Source organism: Bufo gargarizans, chromosome 4 (genome assembly GCF_014858855.1).
Source record: "Bufo gargarizans isolate SCDJY-AF-19 chromosome 4, ASM1485885v1, whole genome shotgun sequence".
Classification (NCBI taxonomy): domain Eukaryota; kingdom Metazoa; phylum Chordata; class Amphibia; order Anura; family Bufonidae; genus Bufo; species Bufo gargarizans.
In genome coordinates this window covers 96,634,559-96,656,180 of record NC_058083.1, presented here as the reverse complement: position 1 = coordinate 96,656,180, position 21,622 = coordinate 96,634,559, and the positions used below count along the sequence as shown (strand labels likewise).

Genomic DNA, 21,622 nt, shown 5'->3' with positions numbered 1-21,622 from the left:
TGTTTGGAGGTTATTGTGCTGTGGTGTGTTTCCTCCGAAAGGGGGTTGCTTTCCCGGAGGGGTTTAAGCAAACATCTAGACAGTGCGTTTCCGGTCCATCTCGTCGGCGGCAGGTAGGTTCTGGTAACCTAGGTTGTCTGTTGCCTTCTGTTACTTACCTGTTGTTCGGCTGTGAACCCTGTCTAGTTGGTGGCCAGCTGCTGGGCTTCTGGAGACACCATGCATCCCTTGTGTAGGATGAATGGGTGGTCTCTGCCCTGTCTTCAGGCTTAGGGCATAGCAGGGATACCTAGGGTTCTAGGTTGGTGAGCATGAGCCCCCTTACTTTCTGAGGCGGCTCATGCATTAGGAGTTTAGGGAGATCTTCAGGGTCGCATTAGGAGGTGACCTGCTCCCTGTTCCCTGATATCCAGCGTAGCAGCGACTGATATTGTACGGTGGGGGGTTTCCCCTACTCCCTGCCGTGACAGAAGCAGTATGCAGTGGAGATGGAGGCAGGGAATCCCTCCGAGTCACTTGCACAAATGGACAGATGCATGCTCAGTTGCTTGCGTAGTGACAGCTGAATTGTCACCATTCGGCAGAGGGATGACTACTGGCTCTCCACCATGTTAGACCCTCACCCCTCAATGGGACCTTTTTTCCACCCGCTGATAGGGAGGGAAAACTGAACTACTCAGGCGTCGATCAGCCAGGATTTCCACACACAAGTGCCTGATGCATCAGACTAGATCATCCATGGTGTCACACCTACTATTCTGATGCTGCCACCCGCCTGATACCACACAGCTGCTGTTAGGTGCTCCTACTGCCACCCACCATCTTCAGCTGGTGCTGGTATTGCCCCCCACCTCACCATTCTGTCACTAGGCCACTCTGTGGTCTCCTCATGCTGCTGCCACTTCACCACTCTGTGGTCTCTTCATGCTGCTGCCACCTCAACACTCTATCATTGGGCCACTCTGTGGACTCCTAAAATTTTTGAGAAATTTGCTCATCTCTAGTCCTAGATTATTAGAAGAATGCAGAGTGCAGAGCATGAATAGGGTGGTAGAGATGAGGGAGGATAGGTACAGAGGGGCAGCACTTTGGGGAGTTTTGTGGGTGAGGGTGAGAAGTTTGAACTGCATTCTGTAGTGTATTCTGTGAAGTTACTGGCACAGGCTAGAAGGCTAATCTAGTAAGGAAGGGAAAAGTCAACAGTAGTTGAAGGTAGAAGCTGCTCATATGGCTGTGTCGTGGCAGCAGGATTATTGTTGGCTTGTTAAATTGGAGACCACAGAAGAGGAGTGGTATAGGCAGGAGATAATTAGGGCATGTACTAGCATTTTAATTGACTCAGGGTTAAGGAAGGAGCAAAAAAAGTTTGATTGCAACACTAAAAATCTGTGTGCCTCAATTTCGCTATTGCCAGGATGGTGAGTTTGGGTCCAGCAGGGAAGGCTGTGTCAGATCTTGTCTGCCATGTTTTTGTAAGTTTTGAAGTTGGACATTTTGAATCCAACTTTTGTTTTTTAATAGGAAGAGGGTCATGTGACACATTAAACTTATTGGGAATTTCACAAGAAAAACAATGGTGCGCTTGGTTTTAATGTAACTTTATTCTTTCATGAGTTATTAATAAGTTTCTGACCACTTATAAAATGTGTTCAATGTGCTGCCCCTTGTGGACAATTAGACTAAGACTTTTCCTAAGCTATTTCTGTAAGTAATCAACTCTTATGAAGACTGAAAATAAATCGCATTATACATTTTTTATATAACTCTTGTTGAATCCTGGTGATAGTCCTCCGGGTGTTCATAACTCCAAATAAGCATACACTAGATTTGGAGAGGATTACCAAATCAGCTTGATATATTTTTCATACATAAATATTTTACATTTGGAGACATATTACGGATAATAGGGGGGATGGCCTGTATGTGACACTACTACTACATCCTATGTATAAAAACCTATATTATATATTTAGTTATAATTTTTATTAGTGTTTAGAGAAGTACATTCTTACGATAACAGTCTGCATCCTTTCTCAACTGTCCACCGTCTACCCCATACCATACACACATGTGACAATTTACATATATATCGTATGCAATTACAATGCAATACATCAATTAAAGCATTATAACAAGTACATGCTGTGTGCCTTATGTGATTACCAAAAAGTCTTCTTATTTACTTATCCCATAAAAAAGCCATGCAGTGTTTTAGTTCTTGCGGTGGTCCTTGTCAAGCATGCTGAACAAAACTCTCTGCGAGGGTCTTATTTGGCATTTGTGGATGGTGGACTTTGTATTCCACGGCAAGTAATTTGAAGCTAAGAATGTGCTGCTAATGCAAAAAAAATTTTCAAATCCAGTAAGCATCTAGAGTATTTAGAAGCACTGCGTTCTTCTAGGATAACAACACAGCAAAAAATGATTTACAAGCAGGAAAGCAATGTTCTCATTTCAGAAGCAAAAAAATTATTTAGTATTAAAAAAAAACTTTCAAATCTTGAAATAAGTTATCAGCGTCTTGATATATCAATTGCAGCTCAGCAGCACATTCTCTTATCCGTGCAGCTTCCTCAGTCTTACTCCCCTTGTGCAAATCCACTGCTCCCTTAATAATAAAAACTGCATCGAGTATAATAAACAGGGCTGCTAAAACCCCAGAAATAGCTGCAGCTGCCTGGACTCCCCGAGTGGCTAACTGAGCCCCTCGAGATGCCACTGCTGTTATTTTGCCCAGCTGAGAAATTCTGCTAAGCTCCATTGTACTTAATGCACCTCTTCCCACCACTCTTGCTAAATTAAGTAATTCATCCCCATCTGACCTACACTGTAGGTTTACAACTTTTAAGTTAATATTCTCAGATATTTCTTTCAAATATGCCATCATTTCATTAATCTGATCTATAAGTTCTTGTACTCTCTGGCTCTTCTTTTTCATATTGATAGTATCAGCGATAGAAGCTGATGCCCCTGTGACTCCTCCAGCTACAGCAACACCAATACCGACACCACTGACAATCAATGATGCACCAAGTGTAACAGGGGCCAGCGCCAGGCCGACAATAGTAGCAATACCTCCAGTAATGCCTAATGAACTTCCTGTAACACTGGCAATGGTGGCTCCTCTGTGGAATTTGTCCAACTCATCTGCAATCGTGGTCATTTCTGTGATGCAGCTTCCAATGTTTTCAATCAAAAGTGTCAATGTGTCTTTAAAATCATGGAGATATTCTTCTATCTGTTCACAATGATGAAAGAAAATAGTATTTAATATGCCTGTAGGGCTTTTTTCACTACATACTGATAAAAAGAAATTACCTGTTGTAAGTAACCCATGTTCTTGGATTTTAAGATGTTTTGGTTAGTCTCCAGAGCAAAATGATCCATGAGAAATCTGGACAGGAAAATATGAAGCAGCAATGAGTTTACATTAAATACATAACCTTAATTTTACATAGTGAATTTTAGGAAATAGTTGATACAGACTAGAATCTAATAACCTCTATATGACTGCTGGACAAATACCAGGACTCACAGTAGCCAATATGCCCACAGAACTAAGATATACAAGGAAGTCATTGTTGTCATAAAAATTTCAAACTAGCTCCTAGATTGATTGGGGTTGCAAGTTAACACAAAGAACCTTAGCCTCAACGCTTAGATGCCATGATCACTATTGACTAGTGATAGACGAACATCGGCCGGGACGATTCGCAGACGCCATCAAATGTTTGTGTACCGCAAGTTCACGGCGGGCCCCATTCACTTTAATGGCAGGCGAACCTGAGAAACCTTCAGGCCATATTTGCAGCCACCAAATACTTATTAGAATTGCACAAATAGTCCCACAACATGGACAGTGACATACTAGAGGGGGATCAATGACAAAAATTCCCACAAGAAATATGTATTTTAATCATCGGCAATTTTGTATGCTTCTTAAAGGGAAATTCTCAAAAATGTGCCCTGCTGGAGCCTAGAAAATTTTTGTTTTAGGCCACGGGAGTATGGGCCCTAAAAATTAGGCATTCACCTGACATAAAATAAATTGTGATTATATGGCTCGAGGTACATTATGCGGTCATTGAATAACAATTTTACTGTAGCACACTGGAGTACAGGCCCCAAACATTAGGCATTTACCGTACAGAAAAGATCAAGTGATTATGCGGTCGGAGGTATATTATACGGTCATTGAATATCAATTTTACAGCAGGCCAGTACAAATACATGTCAAATACATATGTTTAAAAGACCTAAATAATATAAAATTGGATTAAAAACATGGTTAACAAAATCCCCCCTCTTGAATAAACCCCAAATGATAATAGGTGAAATTCGATAACACGTGGTCGTCACAGGTGTTGAATTCCTCCGAGGCCCCAACAATTAGGCATTCACCATACAGAAAAGATCAAGTGATTATGTGGCTGGAGGTATATTAGACGGTCATTGGATATCAATTTTACTGCAGGTCAGTGGAATACAGGCCCAAAACATTAGGCATTCACCGGACAGAAAACATCAAGTAATTATGTGGCTGGAGGTATTTTAGACGGTTATTGGATAACAATTTTACAGCAGGCCAGTACAAATACATGTCAAATACATATGTTTAAAAGAACTAAATAATATAAATTGGATTAAAAACATGGCTAACAAAATCCCCCTTCTTGAATAAACCACATATCATAATGGGTAAAATTCGATAACATGTGGTCATCACAGGTGTTGAATTCCTCCAAGGCCCCAACAATTAGGCATTTATGTGGCTGGAGGTATATTAGACTGGTCATTGGATATCAATTTTACTGTAGGCCAGTGGAATACAGGCCCAAAACATTAGGCATTCACTGGACAGAAAACATCAAGTGATTATCTGGCTGGAGGTATATTAGATGGTCATGGGATATCAATTTTACTTCAGGCCAGTGGAGTACAGGCCCCAAACATTAGGCATTCACCGGACAGAAAAGATCAAGCGATTATGTGGCTGATGGTATATTAGACGGTCATTGGATAACAATTTTACTGCAGGCCAGTGGAGTACAGGGCCCAAATATTAGGCATTCACTGTACCAGTAACCATTTTTTAAGCAGAGATTGACATTCCTTGTAGGATGACTAAGGAAGGAATCATTTTCATATCCATTCTTGATTAAACTCAAGAGCTCCATTGAATGAGTGGCCCCTATGAAGTTCTTTTCAGATAAAATTTTGGTTTGGCCTTTGTCTTTCTGTGTAGGCTCAGAAAAAATCCTAGATGAAGCATCTGCTTTACCGTTTTTTTTGTCAAGGTCGGTAGGTGATGATAAAATTAAGAAAGCGGTATCTGTGGATCACTACAGCTGGGTAATGGATTCAAGGTGCTCTTGGTTTATGTGACCCGCCATTGTCTATTAGCTTTACAGAACAAACCAGTGCAAACTTGGCTCCTGCATAGAGCTGTATGGTCCATGGGCAGGACTGAAATAGGTAGTGTGGATGGATTCTCCTGGCTTTTGTCATAGAAGTTCTTTAGACTGGAGTGGCCACACAAAGTAGACACAACATTTTATATTAAAAGTGTGATGTAGTGGTTTAATATTGATTACCTATCCTCAGGATAGGTCATAAATATCAGACCTGGGAAGGCTGACTCAGCAACCCCACCAATCAGCAGTTTAAAGGGGTAGTGGCACTGCGTCCTTGTCAATATTTACCTGCGTTTTCTCCAGCACAGTATACTGTATATGAGATCTGGTCAGATGTTTCTGGGCTATACGCCTAATATAAAAAAAGAGAAAAGGATACAAAGAACAATTTACTATACCATGGTTGATCATAAAATTTTATTAGAATTTCTGATGAATGCAGTTGTGTCCAGCAAATCGCTGAGTAAAATTTGATTCCACTGTCAATTGTTGAAATGTTAAGCAGCGCACAAACAATGTCTATATAAGTAAAGGAATTATAATTATAGTTTAGATTTAAGGGGAATCTGTTCACCTGTTTTGACCATATTAAGCTCTCACCATTGCCATGTTTAATAAAGAACCTTATCTCCTGCAGTGGTGTTCTTTCTTATAATCATCCTATAATTTTGCTAAAAAAGCTATATTTGTATTATGCAAATGAACCCTGAAGATCCCCAGAGGGGTGTTATTCTTCACCCTCTGAGCCCAGTAATGCACCCCCCTGCGGTGCCTAGACCGCCTACTGCCTGCCCCTGTACGATCCAACCGCTCCTGAGGGCAACAGCCTCAAAAGTGTCACTGGGCATGTGCTGAGCCCAGTGACATCTTCTTATTGCTGTTGCTCTCAGGAGCGGTCGGATCGCACAGGCGCAGGCAGTAGGCAGTACTGCGCCTGCGCAAGATTTAAGCCAGACTAACTGAAGATTCCTAGTGCGTGGATTGAATGAATTAACTGACGTAGCAGAGGGGGCGGCGCTGTTAAACTAGGCTGTGGAATGATACTACATAGCGAGGAGGCTTGCTTAGGCTCTAAACTAAGGTTACTGGGCTCAGAGGGTGAAGAATAACGCCCCTCTGGGCACCTTCAGGGTTAATTAGTATAATACAAAGATCTTTTTTAGCAAAATGAAAGCATGAATATAAGAAAGAAAACCACTGCAGGAGATAAGGTATTTTATTAAACATGGCAATGGTGTGAGCGTAATATGGTCAAACCAGGTGACAGATTCTCTTTAACGCTATTCCCCGTGATATCACAATGTATAGGATGCAAAATACACATACAGACCTATATTGTACTTTATGTGGCTCCCAGGGACTTCTGTGTACCCATATTGTACTTCAGTGTGCCTTAGATTTTATACAGAGGCACACAAACTTTTTCCTTTTGGATTTATAGGGCATCTAAAAAAAGCTTGTCGTATGTGCTGTATTATGGAGGTATTGTCCCCCAAAAGCCTTGGTGGAGGCATCAAACAGAATAAAGTTCCATCAGTGTCATAATACAGGATGGAAAAGGCTCCATGTGCCACCCTGTACTGACTCTAAATGTATTAGGTTTTCTGTCAGAGAAGTGCAATCCTAGTGACATCCCCAATAATGTTCTCTTAGCTAGACCAGGGGTAGACACTATATTTTCCACCAAAGATCACATTTTCAGATCGTACCACTCCCAAGGACCTCAATAAAACTTTAAGTGGTATATCCATTTTAGTTATATTGAACACATATGACATACATGCCTGAGTGATTGGTGAGATGGAGGTGAGATTTCCAGTTCTGAAACTTCCACCTATCTGGAGAATGGAGGAGGAGGTCCATATGGCCATGGATAAGCATGGCTATCTCCCTTGCAGTTTATGGCAAACAGCTGGGGGTTTAATAACTCCCAAAACTTTACCTTGTTGCTACCTTATTACTCTAGTAGTAGGGTGTGGCAGAAAGGAGCAGTGTTATTACGCAGTATAAATTGTGGCTGATGTGTTTATCGGTGCTTTTCCATAATCTCAATTTTTTGGGTAAATTTTTTTAGAACTGAGCCTATAGAAAACTGTATGGCAGTTTTTTAATATGGTTTTAATACTACTCATTTTTCCATTGTAGTCGTGAAGAAATCTAGGGCAAAGCCATGACAAAAGCAAGATAAAACTATTGGTCATTCTGTTGTTCTAATTTCATGAACTGAAGAACAAGGAGGAACTATCTAAAATTAGAAGAGGAAAGACCAGGAGTAACACGGAGAGTAATAGCTTCTGATCTGGGTGTTTAATGATCAAAAATTGATTGCACGTTACTTAAAGATACGTTCAGTTCTGGGAAAGGCGATAAGTTCAGGATATCCCCCAACAATCAGCTGTAATCTTTAGGAGAACACTTAAGCAGATTTAAATGTCCATACTCTGGTAACCACAAGAAAGCTGAATAGCCTATTGGCAGCAAAGTCTTCTGTACAAAATAAATCATGTATAATATCTTACTTAAAAAGTTATATCAAGTGACTGCCATTAACTTTTGAATAAATAGTAAGCACAATATAATAAGTAATACCTGAGTAAAAAATTAATAAAATATGTGAAATACACAATACAGAACTTACTTACGAGTCTTGGTTAAAAAGAGATGTGAGCTGCTTGGTGCTTCCTTGTAAACTGAAAAGTGAAAGGAGAATTTACTGTTAATACAGTATCAAATGTTAATACTCCACCTTTCATTGTTTTTTAACCTCTGACCACTTTTTAAAGTACTCACACCTTTAAAAACTGTTTAATGTTCGGTATCTAGAAAATTAACTTACAGGTAATTATTAACAAAGGTAAGAACATTGGTGGGATTTTTATTTATTTTTTTGCAGAATAGACATTAAGTCCTGAATATTATCCTCTGTGTTGTGGAAATTTTATTAGGATGTGTTTCTAATATATTGTGTATTTTCATCATGTCTCTCAGTGTCAGGGTAAACCATTGGAGTGGATATCTTCCTGTGTATGTGAAGACATAGCTGCCGGGCGCAGAGGTCTCCGCCGGCGAATGGTCCTAATGTGCTATGCACTGGGCTGTGGGCCGGGGGAGACTGATGTGTTCAGCAGAGCACTGTTTTGTTGGATGATGTATGGACGCTGGCTAGGGCCCCCGCGTGAGACGCGGATTTATTGGCTTGGCGTGCATGCATCTGTTAAGAGAACAATATATGAAAGGAACGTGCGTTTGTTGTCTGTAGTTCGCCTGATCAGCCGCTGGAGATATTGACGTTGTCCTTTAAATAAACACGCATGAGGATCATAGTAACTTTATCTGGCATTCATAACTGAGCAAGGCTGGATAACCTTAACTCCAGTGGTTATATGTTTTTAATCGTAGTGAGACCTCAGCACACGTCTAATTAAATGGCTTTTGTGGGTGCTCGTCTCCTGATAGCCTCCTTCCACCCGCGGAGTGAAATAGTAGCTTTCAAATTTTTCAGAGACAGCACACCAATGTAGCTTTATATTGAACCTTTATTTACCAGTGGTATATTCTCAATATATTCTTATGACATTTATTGCTATGTGCAACGTTTCGGGCCCATTTGGTGCCCTTTGTCAAGCTGGATAGCCGGTCTGCGTGTTTCCACGGCATGCGGTACATATGTTTGTTAGCTGGCTATGTTATTCTAAATGATGGTGTCTTGTCTTCCTATGTCATCACTTCCTGTATGTCATCACTTCCTGCATCCTTGTTACATGAAGTAAGTGGTCAGGTGATGGGCCGGCCCCTTTTCTATTGTTACTGTGACTAAATAAAAGGTGAGCAGACTGTGGAGGAGGGGAGTGCTCAGCAAGAATTCAACATGAAAACACCATTGTCTGACTGCGGTTGAGAGATTTGCCTGTCCTTGCACAAAATCTGATGAGAGCGGATTTCTACTATTAATATTTCTATAACATCTGTTTTGTTGACAAATCTATTTGTATTTTTGTACTTGCCTTGGCAAAACTGGGTAATGTTAAAGGAAACTTGTCACCTTGAAAATGCAATGTAAGCGGCAGGCAGTATGCTATAGAGCAGGAGGAGCTGAGCAGATTGATATATACACTGAACAAAAATATAATCGCAACACTTTCTGAACAGTGAAAACTGGGACTCATCCGTGAACAGAACGCCTCTTCAATGTGCCAGACGCCATCGACTGTGAGCATTTGCCCACTCAAGTCGGTTACGACAACAAACTGCAGTCAGGTCCAGACCCCAATGAGGACGACGAGCATGCAGATGAGCTTCCCTAAGACGGTTTCTGACAGTTTGTGCAGAAATTATTTGGTTGCTGCAGCTGTCTGGGTGGCTGGTCTCAGAAGATCATGGAGGTGAACATGCTGGATGTGGAGGTCCTGGTCCTGGGCTGGTTTGGTTACACGTGGTCTGCGGTTGTGAGGCCAGTTGGATGTACTGCCAAATTCTCGGAAACGCCTTTGGAGACGACTTATGGTAGAGAAATGAACATTCATTGCATGGGCAACAGCTCTGGTAGACAGAAGCATAGTGGTGGTAGTGTCATGGCGTGGGTATGTATGGCTGCCAATGGAACTGGTTCTCTTGTATTTATTGATGATGTGACTGCTGACAAAAGCAGCAGGATGAATTCTGAAGTGTTTCGGGCAATATCATCTGCTCCTATTCAGCCAAATGCTTCAGAACTCATTGGACGGTGCTTCACAGTGTAGATGGACAATGACCCAAAGCATACTGCAAAAGCAACCAAAGAGTTTTTTAAGGGAAAGAAGTGGAATGTTATGCAATGGCCAAGTCAATCACCTGACCGGAATCTGATTGAGCATGCATTTCACTTGCTGAAGACAAAACTGAAGGGAAAATGCCGCAAGAACAAGCAGGAACTGAAGACAGTTGCAGTAGAGGCCTGGCAGAGCATCACCAGGGATGAAACCCAGAGTCTGGTGATGTCTATGCGTTCCAGACTTCAGGCTGTAATTGACTGCAAAGAATTTGCAACCAAGTATTAAAAAGTGAAATTTTGATTTATGATTATCATTCTGTCCCTTAACAAGTGGGAGGCACATATGCAAACTGTTGTAATTCCTACACCGTTTACCTCATTTGGATGTAAATACCCTCAAATTTAAGCTGACAGTCTGCAGTTAAAGCACTTCTTGTTCGTTTCATTTCAAATCCATTGTGGTGGTGTATAGAGCCAAAAATGTTTGAATGGTTTCGATGTCCCAATATTTATGGACCTGACTGTATATAGCACTATAGAATATAGTGCTATATATTTTTTTTTTTTTTTTAAATAAACTTTTATTTTGGGAAAAAAAGTAGATACATGCATACAGACATATATTTGACATTCTGATCATGACACGTATGCATTCTCTTTCCTCCCATTTTTTCCCCTTTAATTCCCTCTCCCTCCCCCCCCCCCCCCATAATAGCCAAAATATTCCATATACATAAAAGCTAACATTTAACCTTTAGACACTTCGGTTTTACAAATAGCCAATCTGGCTGGAGACCAATCTTTGTCACAACAAATCAATAGCACATCAATTTGCTTTAACACTGCCTAGTTCCTTTTCCCCCTGTCTCCTTACTCCCTCCACCTGTATTCCCCTTCCCCCTCCCCCTTTCCCATCCTCTTTTTCTGTCTAATCTGAACATCTCGGTCACCAGGAACATCTCACTATCTTCACTTAAAACCTTTTTATTTCAGTTTTTTCACACTCTCAAAACCCCTAGCTGGCTCTTTAGGTCCTCTTGCAGATACCACGCTGTAAGTTTGAAGGGTCCCATCAACCGAGGATATTCTGAATTGGGAATGAACTGCAGCATGAACCCCCTCCATACCTTGTACAATTTTTTTTTTTTTTCCCAGCAATTCTTTCCTGGTCACAGCCTCGCACCACTCCAGATGAAATAAGCGTCTCACTCTATTCAACCACATCTCCACACTAGGGATGTCTGCCGATAGCCACTGTGTTAATATGCATCTCTTAGCCTCTAACATCATCTTATGTTCGAGTACATTCAGGCCCTTCCTCTCGCTGTCTCCTCCCTCTTCAGATGATTGCTGTCCCTCTGCCTGAAATATAACCAAAAGGGGCGATAATTCCCTGCGTTTATTGCCTAGCTTTCTCAGAGTTGTAAGCACTTGAGACCAGAAGCTCCTCAGACTAGGGCAAGACCAAATTCCGTGGAACAGGTCTGTCCCCGACGTGTTGCACTTTGGGCACGCAGTCATTCTATCTGGTTTAGCTGGGGAGTGCGGTAAATTAAATCCATAGATAGCCCTATGTAAAATCTTGAAGTGGGTTTCTCTCATCTGTTCGCTTGGTACCGCTTTATAGAGCGCCTGAATACCTGTTCTGGCAATCGATTCCAGTTCCTCAACCCCCAACTGATTCTCCCATTTTTTAAACAAATTAACTGCTAACTGTTCCTCCCAGGTTGTCCTTAGTGTCATATAAATTTCTGAAATGGACATTCTACACTTATGCCCTAAAAGGGAATCAAATTTGTTTCTCTGCCCCTCCTTGGCCAAATCACTGATAACACTCTTCACGTAGCTAAGAACCTGTATATATTGGAACTGTGCCGGCTTCTGAAGATTCCACCTCTCTGTTAGCTCACCCAGCGATGCCCATCTAGTTTCCTTCACATGGAACAAATCTCCTGCCTTAGTCACTCCTTTATGCGCCCACTCTTGAAAGGATTTCTCACTGTAACCAGGAGGAAAGTTGTGATTACCCTGTAACGGTAGATGCTTGGAGAACAAATATGGCAAGTTCCACAATTTCCTCACAATTTTCCATGTAATAATTGTGTCCCTAAGAATAAGAGACCTCTTCGCTATAACTGGCAGTTTCGATATTTTAGTATGCATTAGTGCTGCCAAATTCCACGGTGATGCTAGCTGACTCTCCACTCGTAAGTTGGAATAAAAAGCAGTCTTGTTGACCCAATCCAGTATGTGCCGACTAAGGCATGCTAGATTATAGCCTCGCAAATCTGGAAAATTGAGACCCCCCTGCTCCTTCCTAAGTTTTAACTTTTTTAGCGCTATTCTCGCCCTCCTACCCCTCCACAGGAATTGAGTAAATTTCCTCTCCAGATCCATTATATCAGCGTGACTTAGGAGGACCGGAATCGCTTGCAGGGGATACATTAGCTTCGACGCCCCCATCTTTATCAATTGGCACCTGCCCATTAAAGACAAGGGCAAATCCTTCCACCTATCCAAATCTTTTTTAATTTTTGCAAACAAGAGTGGATAGTTCAACCTATATAAGGAATGCGGCAACTTCCCTATTTTGATCCCCAGATAGGTAATTTGGGTCGATGGTTTGGCTATACCAAATTTCCTAGTGTCAATATTTCTCCCATCATCTCCTCGTGCCAAGGGGAGCACTTCACATTTAGTCCTATTTACTGAATACCCCGAGTATTTCCCAAATTCACTAAGGAAGTCCATCACCCTTCCTATTTGTTGTTCCGGGCGGGCCATAAATAGAATTATGTCATCTGCGAACAATGCCGCTGTTGCCTGATATCCCCCCACTTTGATACCCTCAAAGACACTAGAATCACATAATCTCCTGGCCAGTGGTTCTAGCGCTAAATTAAATAGGAGTGGGGACAGTGGACATCCCTGTCGAGTGCCCTTTTGCAGCTGAAAGGGTTTAGATAAAAAACCTTGGGTATACACCCTCGCTCTCGGGTTCTGGTACATTTGGGATAAATACGTCCTGAAAGCCCCTTGGAACCCCATCCTATCCAATACTGCTCCCAGCCATGCCCACCGCACATTGTCAAATGCCTTTTCCGCATCCAAGGTGAGCATGGCTGGAGATTCCCCCTCAACAGGAAGATTCTGGACCCGATCCAGGACCGTCAAGACAGTTCTTATGTTTGTTACTGCCGACCTGCCTTTCACAAATCCCACCTGTTTCCTCCCCACCAACTGGGGGAGGACTGTTGCCAAACGGTCCGCTACAATTTTTGCCAATAATTTCGCGTCTACATTTATTAGCGAGATGGGTCTATAGGAACCCGGTGACATGGGATCTTTCCCTGGTTTGGGTAGCAGCTTTATATACGACATGTTTTCATTATCCAATCTCATACGACCCTGGAATACTCCATTAAATAATTCCAGTAGAACCGGAGACACCTGGGGTAACACAGCTTTGTAGAACTCCCCGGTAAATCCATCCGGGCCCGGAGCTTTGGAATTACTCAGGTGTCTCATGGTTTCCTGCAATTCCTGTAACGTTATGTCCGAATTTAGAGTAAGGAGTTGTTCCTCAGACAGTTTCGGTAGTTTTACCCTGTCCAATATAGTGTTTGTCAAGTCACCCGTCCCCTCCTCCTTATATAATGCTTCATAGTATGAGCCCACTATGCCACTAATTGTTGCTGGGTCATGACTCAATATTCTGTCTTTATCAGCCAAGCAAGTTATATACTGGGGACTCCTCATCCCTTTGGCTAGGTTAGCTAGTAACCTCCCTGACTTATTACCAAATTTATACAATTTCGCCTCCATTTCTGATTGCCTCAGGGACTCCCTTTCTTTCACACATTTCTCAAAGTTTTGACGCTCAGTGACCCATTTTTGTTTGTGAGCCTCCGACGGGCTACTCAAAAATTCCGAATAGGCCTCCCTGACCTTCTGGCTCGCTTCCTTAAAGGAAAGATGTGCCTGTTTCTTAAAATTGCTCACATATCCCATAATCCTTCCTCTTATCACCACTTTTGCCGTGTTCCAAAACAACTGCGGGTCTCCCAAATGTCCCTCATCAGATTTGAATTCCTCCCACCAAATAGACAACTTCTCCACAAAGTCCTCTCTCGTACACAAATACGAGGGGAAGCGCCAGATATAGTCTACTCCTTTTGGAAATGTCTCAGCAAGATCTAGTGTTATAGGAGCATGATCTGATATAACCACAGCACCAATCTCGGCCCCCTCCACCCTCTGTGACAGTGAGTGAGAAATAAGAATATAATCAATCCGTGACCATGAGGACTGTGAGTTTGAGTAAAAAGTGAAACTCCGATCATCCGGATGTAATTGGCGCCATGGGTCTACCAGACCAGCCCCTCCCATAAGAGGTTGCATCTTTTTATCTTGGGGTCCGTCAATCCCAGTCCTGTCTCCTACTCGTCTTCTGTCCTCACCACCCCTGACCACAGAGTTGAAATCCCCCCCAACAATCTTGTGAGGGTTTGCATCTCCCAACATCTTGGTCTCCAATTCTTTAAAAAATGGACCATTATTCGTGTTAGGACCATAGACATTATAAATGCTATACTGAGTGTCCTGGACCTGAATGAGTACTTCTACCCACCTGCCCTGTGTATCTGCAGTGTGACTCACAACAGTACAGCTAAGTTGTTTGTTTATCATCGTTATAACACCCGCTTTCCTATTACAGGCTGGTGCCCCGAAAACTGAGCCCACCCATAATTTTTTCATTCTATCGAAATCCTTCTCCTCCAGGTGGGTTTCCTGAAGGAGAACAATGTCAGGCTTGAGTTTTTTTAAGTGCCTAAGGATCATCCATCTTTTGTGGGGCGACCTCAGACCTTTTATGTTCTAAGAAATGACTCTCATCTTGTTGTCTCACAAGAAACTATCCCTGTAACCGGCAAAGATAGATGTTCAGATTAGACAAAAATAGCAGAATAAGTAAACTACAATACTTCTGACCAAAAAATCCCCTCCCAAACCCCCCACACCCTTTCCCCAACTGTTAGAGCAGCCTCTAACTATGTTAATTCTGTTTAGACTTCCTTTTTTCTGGGTTGCGACACCCGCTCACCTTCCTAAACAATGGCCTTATGGGCCTAAAGCCGCCTGTAACACTGATCAAACATTAACAATATCAACTGGTCACAATCATGAACCGTTAACTTCCATCTCACCAACCCCCCTAATTCCTCTTTATCAGTGGCGCATTAAGGGAAACTCTCTCCAGTAACTTTTGAGTCCCTTGCATATGGCCAGTACACGCGCTGCGTCTCAGCGCCTATTATCATACGAAAATGTCACCTTCTCGGGTATGACTGCACTTCTCTCTTGGAAGAATGATTGGCCGTCATCCTTGATCGGCCCTCTCTCTTGTCGTTCCCGATCAGGATCTTGCGAATCCGCCCTTCGCCTCTCTCCTTCATTCCTGTTCTGGCGCGGCGATATAGGCCTCTGACTGCTCTCTATTTCCCTCTCCTGTCTTCTGTTCTGCAAGGTCTCCACCATTTCCTCCGCCGACTCATGAAAAATGACCACCGATCCATCGGTATGCGTGACTCGCAATTTCGCCGGATACATTAGTTGGAATCTGATATGTCTTTGGTGCAGCAGAGAGCAGACATGGCTGAACTCCTTCCTCTTCTTGGCCACTGCCGCCGAGTAATCCGCAAACAACAGTATAGTGTTTCCACGTAGTTTAAGAGGACTTTTCCTATTCCTGAAAGCTCTCAATATGGCTTCCTTATCACAGTAGTCCAAATATTTCATGATCACTTGGCGCGGCTTTGCGGTCGGGTTATGAGGCCCTCCCGCTCTTCTCAGATTTGAATCTTCCTGAGGGCCAATTCTATGAGCCCTCTCAACTTTGTGCCGGCCATCCAGGCCCAGGGCTCTCGGCAGATCCACCTCACAGAGTTCTTTTAACTCAATTGCTTTCACTGATTCTGGCAAACCAATCAAACGGAGATTGCTCCGCCGCGACCTATTTTCCAGGTCTTCCACCCTGTCAAACAATATCATATTCTGCTTGGACAGCTCGCTCAGGGTGCGCGCTTGATTAGCATTCTCGTTTTCCAGCAGCTGAGCCCTCTGTTCTAATTCTTCTAGCTTGGCATCATGCTGGTGGATTGCCTCGTGTATCTGTTGCAGGGACGCTGACAACGTCTTCTGCAGCGTGTCCCTGATATCAGGAGCCAGGTAGGTAGCCACCTCGATTGCCAGCGACTTGTAGTCGATATCACCGCCTGGTGAACTGTATGGGACTCACCCTCTTCATGTGCCGCCTGCGATTCAGCTACAGGACATTGCACAGGGACGCCCGTCTCCGCCATCTTACTGCGCAGCTCTCCCGCGCTGACCCCCGTCGTAGGTTTACTGCTGCCGCTCCGCAGAAGGTACCGCTCCATGTACGGAGCTCAGGGTTCCACGGCAAGCCTTAGGCACTCTGTTCTGATGCTCCCTGCGTATATGTAGCAGCAGGGAATCGGTCTGCAGACGAGCGGGTGCCGGAGCTCTTTCACTCCGCTGCTAGCATCCCAGCGCCGGAACCGGAAGTCCTTTATTTTTTTTATAATATTCGCTATATTGGTATATATCCTTATAATAAAATATTAGGAAATTCCTAATATGTTAAAAAAAATATACCAATATAGTGACTATATATATAATATAGCTAATATAGTGCTATATTCGTTTTTCAGAATATTCGTAATATTCTAAAAGAAGAATGTATAGCAATATAGCGAATATTCGAAAAAACGAATATAGAGCAATTTAGCTAATATAGTGCTATAATCTTTTTTTTTATAGTAGTAATTTTTTTAAAATCTGCACTTCTATGATGAGAAAAAAAATTACGACTATTAGACAAAGAAGATCATAGCACTATATTAGCTAAATTGCTCTACATTAGTTTTTTTTTTAAATATTCGCAATATTGCTATATATTCTTGTTTTAGAATGTAGCACTATATCGAATATATTAGTTTTTTAGAATATTCATCTTTTTTTTTCAATCTGTACAGTTGTTCCACTTTGGCATACTCCTCCCAGACAAGTGTCCCCGTCACCATGGGAACGCCTGGGAATTAGAATATACCATCGGATATGAGAGTTCACGATCTCAGTAGATCGTGAAAACTCAGATCCGATAGTATATTCTAAACCCCAGGCGTTCCCATGGTGATAGGGATGCTTGTCGGGGAGGAGTATGCCAAAGTGGAACAACTGTACAGATTGAACGAATATTAAAAAAAATATTAAAAACGAATATCAAAAAAAAAACTAATATATTCGATTTAGTGCTATATATTTGTTTTTTTTAGAATATTCTTAATTTTCCATCTAAAGTCATTATTCCTCCTTGCTTAAGTTACTTGTGGGCAAATGACTTATTGGCCCGTGAATTCTCGAAGTTCCAATATTCGAGCAAAAAATTTGCTATTCGAATATTCGTGCTCAACACTAATTAGCTACTACCTCTCGGCCCCTTAAGAGGATTAAGCTCTGTAGACCAAACAGCACATGAGAATAATTATATCAATATCAATTACATCAATAAAAATAAAAAAGAATTTCATTCTTATTTGACTTGCGGAACGCCCATAATACAATAATGAACCCCAGAGGCTACTCAATAATATTCTGATTCAAGTCACTCAAACCATTCTATTCTATAGACCTCCAACTCCAACAATATATATTCCAGTTACAGTGGTATGTCAATGGCTCGACAGAACTAATCAACATTCTTAAAAAAAGGCTGGCCCCTTTCACATATATGTGAACAATACATTTGGAAAATCTTCAGACCATTTAATTTTTATATATTTTATGTTGTAGCCTTGTGCTGAAGTGAAAAAAAAATCAAGTTTGCCCCCCATAAATCTGCACTCAGTACCCCATAGTGAGAGAGTAAAAACAGATATTTTTTTGAAGACTCTCTGTGCAGATGGGAGAAAATTCCAGAAGGTCAACCATCACTGCAGCATTCCACCAATCTGGGCTTCATAGCAGAGTGGTCAAAAAGAAGCTTCTCCTCAGTAAAAGACACATGAAGGTTTGCAAAAAAGCACCTAATGGACTGGGACTGTGAGAAAACAAGATTATTTGGTTTGATGAAACCAAGATTGAACTGTTTTGTCCTCAGTGCTAAGTGACATGTTTGGGACGGGGAGAGTGGTTAGTGTTGAGGGAAAACTGAATGTAGCAAAGTAGAGAGATATTCTTAATAAAAACTTGAACTAGAGTTCTCTGGACCTCAGACTGGGCTGAAGGTTTACAAGTCAATGATGTTAAGCACACAGCCAAGACAACACAGGAGTGGCTTAGGGACAGCTCTGTGAATGTCCTTGTGTGGCCCAGCCAGAGCCCTGACTGGAACCCAATTTAACATCTCTGGAGAGACCTTAAAAATAGCTGTCCACCAACGATTCTATTCAATTTTTTTACATTCCCATACCGGACAGAAAACCTCTGCAAGCAGCGTTTTTACGTCCAGCATGGGATGCGGAGCAAGACGGATCTGGCATGACACACAATGTAAGTCAATTGTGCTGGATCCGTTTTCTTAGACACAAAAAGAAACTTGAAAAGGGAACTCTGCTTTGGTTCCGAGGTACTAGTCGGAACTGAAGTTTTCCACTTTAAAAATCAACTACCGAAGTTATTTAACGAAGTCACGTGCGTCTTTGTGAATAACTTACTTCGGCACATCGGAGCCCATATATTCTAATACTACTAATACTATACGGACACAAATCTCTATACAATATTATTCCGAAGTTTTGAATGAAGCGACTTCGGATTAAGCATCTGAAGCTCATTTCACTCAACTCTAATAAATATATATATATATATATATATATATATGTTGAAGGCTGCTTGCAGCCTGTAATTGTGGGAGGAGCGTGCTCACCCTTATAAACCCCCTCCTACAAGCAGGAGGGCGCCCGTTGTTGCTTACTTTTTCATTGATTGAGCAGCAGCAGCAGCCCAGCGCCTGACATCACTTCCGGTCGTCTCGTCGGCGTGTCTTCATACAACCAGCCGCACTCCCTGTGGTAAGTATAGCCGCTCTGCGGCTGGCCAGGCGCGCCTCCTCCGGCACCTCGTCCCCTGGGTCGGCAGCGCCCTGCCCGTCAAGCCCCGCTCTGCCCGCCGCTGCAGCCCCGGTCCGTGCTCATTGCGGGGCTCCCCGCCCCCTGCGCTGTTCCTCCGGCGCTTGGCGTCGCGAGATGACGCGCCGCCTGGGGGCGGGGGGAGGGCGGGGAGGCTGGCCGGCTGGCGGAGACGGCTCACGGCAACTGGGCCCATGCATCCACGCGGTGTTTAACCATGCTGGCCGATGCTTCCTCTGTGTTGTTGTACTGTATTGGGGAATCGCTCCCCCAGCCGAGGCGAGTTACAGCACAGGACAAGGTTATTTGTGGAGCACTAGTAAAACACTCTAATGCATCAGCAATGCTTACCGATGAGAAGCAGCAAGCTGCAAGAGATGCCTAAACCCTGGCCAATTTCACCATAAGTACGTTGAGGCTGGTATAATGCAATGCTGAAATTCTATCCCAATGGCGCCAGGAGCCCATTGCGGGGGTCGGGGGCGCCGGGTGCCGGCCGGCTGCATTAACCCTCGCGCTGCTGAAAAAAAAAAAAAAAAAAAAAAAAATGGAGTAAGGATGTTTTAGCAGGTGGTTGCTCGTGTTAACCCCCGCAAGGCCAAAAAAAAAAAAAAAAAAAAAAGGAATTAAACAGCTTAATTGTTCTAATGCCAGGCCGGCCAACTGCCGCCCACACCAGTGCATTGTCCGGTCTCACCCCCTGGGTGATCGGGGACGGTCATTCCTGGGGTCAGGGGTCCAGCGGTGCCTGGCCCTCCCGCCGGTGCGGCCGCCCTTAAGTCACCCAGGGGAGGATAGGGGGGGGGGGCCGTTTCCCTGATTCCTGCATCTCTCCAGTACGGGTCTCCCGGGTCGCTCAGGTGTAATGCCTCCCCGATTCGCTCTGGGTGTAATTTCTCCCTGTTCGCTCTGGTTGTAATGTCTCCCTGATTCGCTCTGGTTGTACGTCTTCCTGAATCGCTCAGGTGCAGTGTCTTCCTGGTTTGCTTAGGTGTAATGTCTTCCGGAATCGCTCAGGTGTAATGTCTTCCTGAATCGCTCAGGTGTAATGTCTTCCTGAATCGCTCAGGTGTAATGTCTTCTGGAATCGCTCAGGTGTAATGTCTTCTGGAATCGCTCAGGTGTAATGTCTTCTGGAATCGCTCAGGTGTAACGTCTTCTGGAATCGCTCAGGTGTAACGTCTTCCGGGATCGCTCAGGTGTAATGTTTTCCGGGATCGCTCAGGTGTAATGTCTTCCTGAATCGCTCAGGTGTAATGTCTCCCTGAATCGCTCAGGTGCAATGTCTCCCTGAATCGCTCAGGTGCAATGTCTCCCTGAATCGCTCAGGTGCAATGTCTCCCTGAATCGCTCAGGTGCAATGTCTCCCTGAATCGCTCAGGTGCAATGTCTCCCTGAATCGCTCAGGTGCAATGTCTCCCTGAATCGCTCAGGTGCAATGTCTCCCTGAATCGCTCAGGTGCAATGTCTCCCTGAATCGCTCAGGTGCAATGTCTCCCGGAATCGCTCGGGTGCAATCTCTCCCTGAATCGCTCGGGTGCAATGTCTCCCTGAATCGCTCAAGTGCAATGTCTCCCTGAATCGCTCAGGTGCAATGTCTCCCTGAATCGCTCAGGTGCAATGTCTCCCTGAATCGCTCAGGTGCAATGTCTCCCTGAATCGCTCAGGTGTAATGTCTTTTCTGGTTCGCTCAGGTGTAATGTCTTTTCTGGTTCGCTCAGGTGTAATGTCTTTTCTGGTTCGCTCTGGTGTAATGTCTTTTCTGGTTCGCGCTGGTGTAATGTCTCCCTGATTCGCTCTGGTTGTACGTCTTCCTGAATCGCTCAGGTGCAGTGTCTTCCTGGTTTGCTTAGGTGTAATGTCTTCCGGAATCGCTCAGGTGTAATGTCTTCCTGAATCGCTCAGGTGTAATGTCTTCCTGAATCGCTCAGGTGTAATGTCTTCTGGAATCGCTCAGGTGTAATGTCTTCCGGAATCGCTCAGGTGTAATGTCTTCTGGAATCGCTCAGGTGTAACGTCTTCTGGAATCGCTCAGGTGTAATGTCTTCCGGGATCGCTCAGGTGTAATGTTTTCCGGGATCGCTCAGGTGTAATGTCTTCCTGAATCGCTCAGGTGTAATGTCTCCCTGAATCGCTCAGGTGCAATGTCTCCCTGAATCGCTCAGGTGCAATGTCTCCCTGAATCGCTCAGGTGTAATGTCTCCCTGAATCGCTCAGGTGCAATGTCTCCCTGAATCGCTCAGGTGCAATGTCTCCCTGAATCGCTCAGGTGCAATGTCTCCCTGAATCGCTCAGGTGCAATGTCTCCC

General features: G+C 43.5%; 1 protein-coding gene across 2 annotated transcripts; it reads right to left on the bottom strand.

The window, feature by feature from the left end:
* Positions 1–1,582: 1,582 nt before the first annotated feature.
* Positions 1,583–8,104, bottom strand: LOC122935025 (apolipoprotein L3-like). 2 transcript variants are annotated; one of them, XM_044290744.1, is made up of 4 exons: positions 8,053–8,104; positions 5,703–5,766; positions 3,319–3,394; positions 1,583–3,238 (listed from the first exon to the last, which is right to left on the bottom strand). In XM_044290744.1, the coding sequence occupies exons 3-4, from the start codon at positions 3,385–3,387 to the stop codon at positions 2,480–2,482; spliced, it is 828 nt and encodes a 275-aa protein (XP_044146679.1). In that variant the 5' UTR covers positions 3,388–3,394; positions 5,703–5,766; positions 8,053–8,104; the 3' UTR covers positions 1,583–2,479. The 2 variants fall into 2 exon arrangements, with proteins under 2 accessions (XP_044146679.1, XP_044146680.1); XM_044290745.1 differs by having other exon boundaries at positions 8,057–8,096.
* Positions 8,105–21,622: the final 13,518 nt, after the last annotated feature.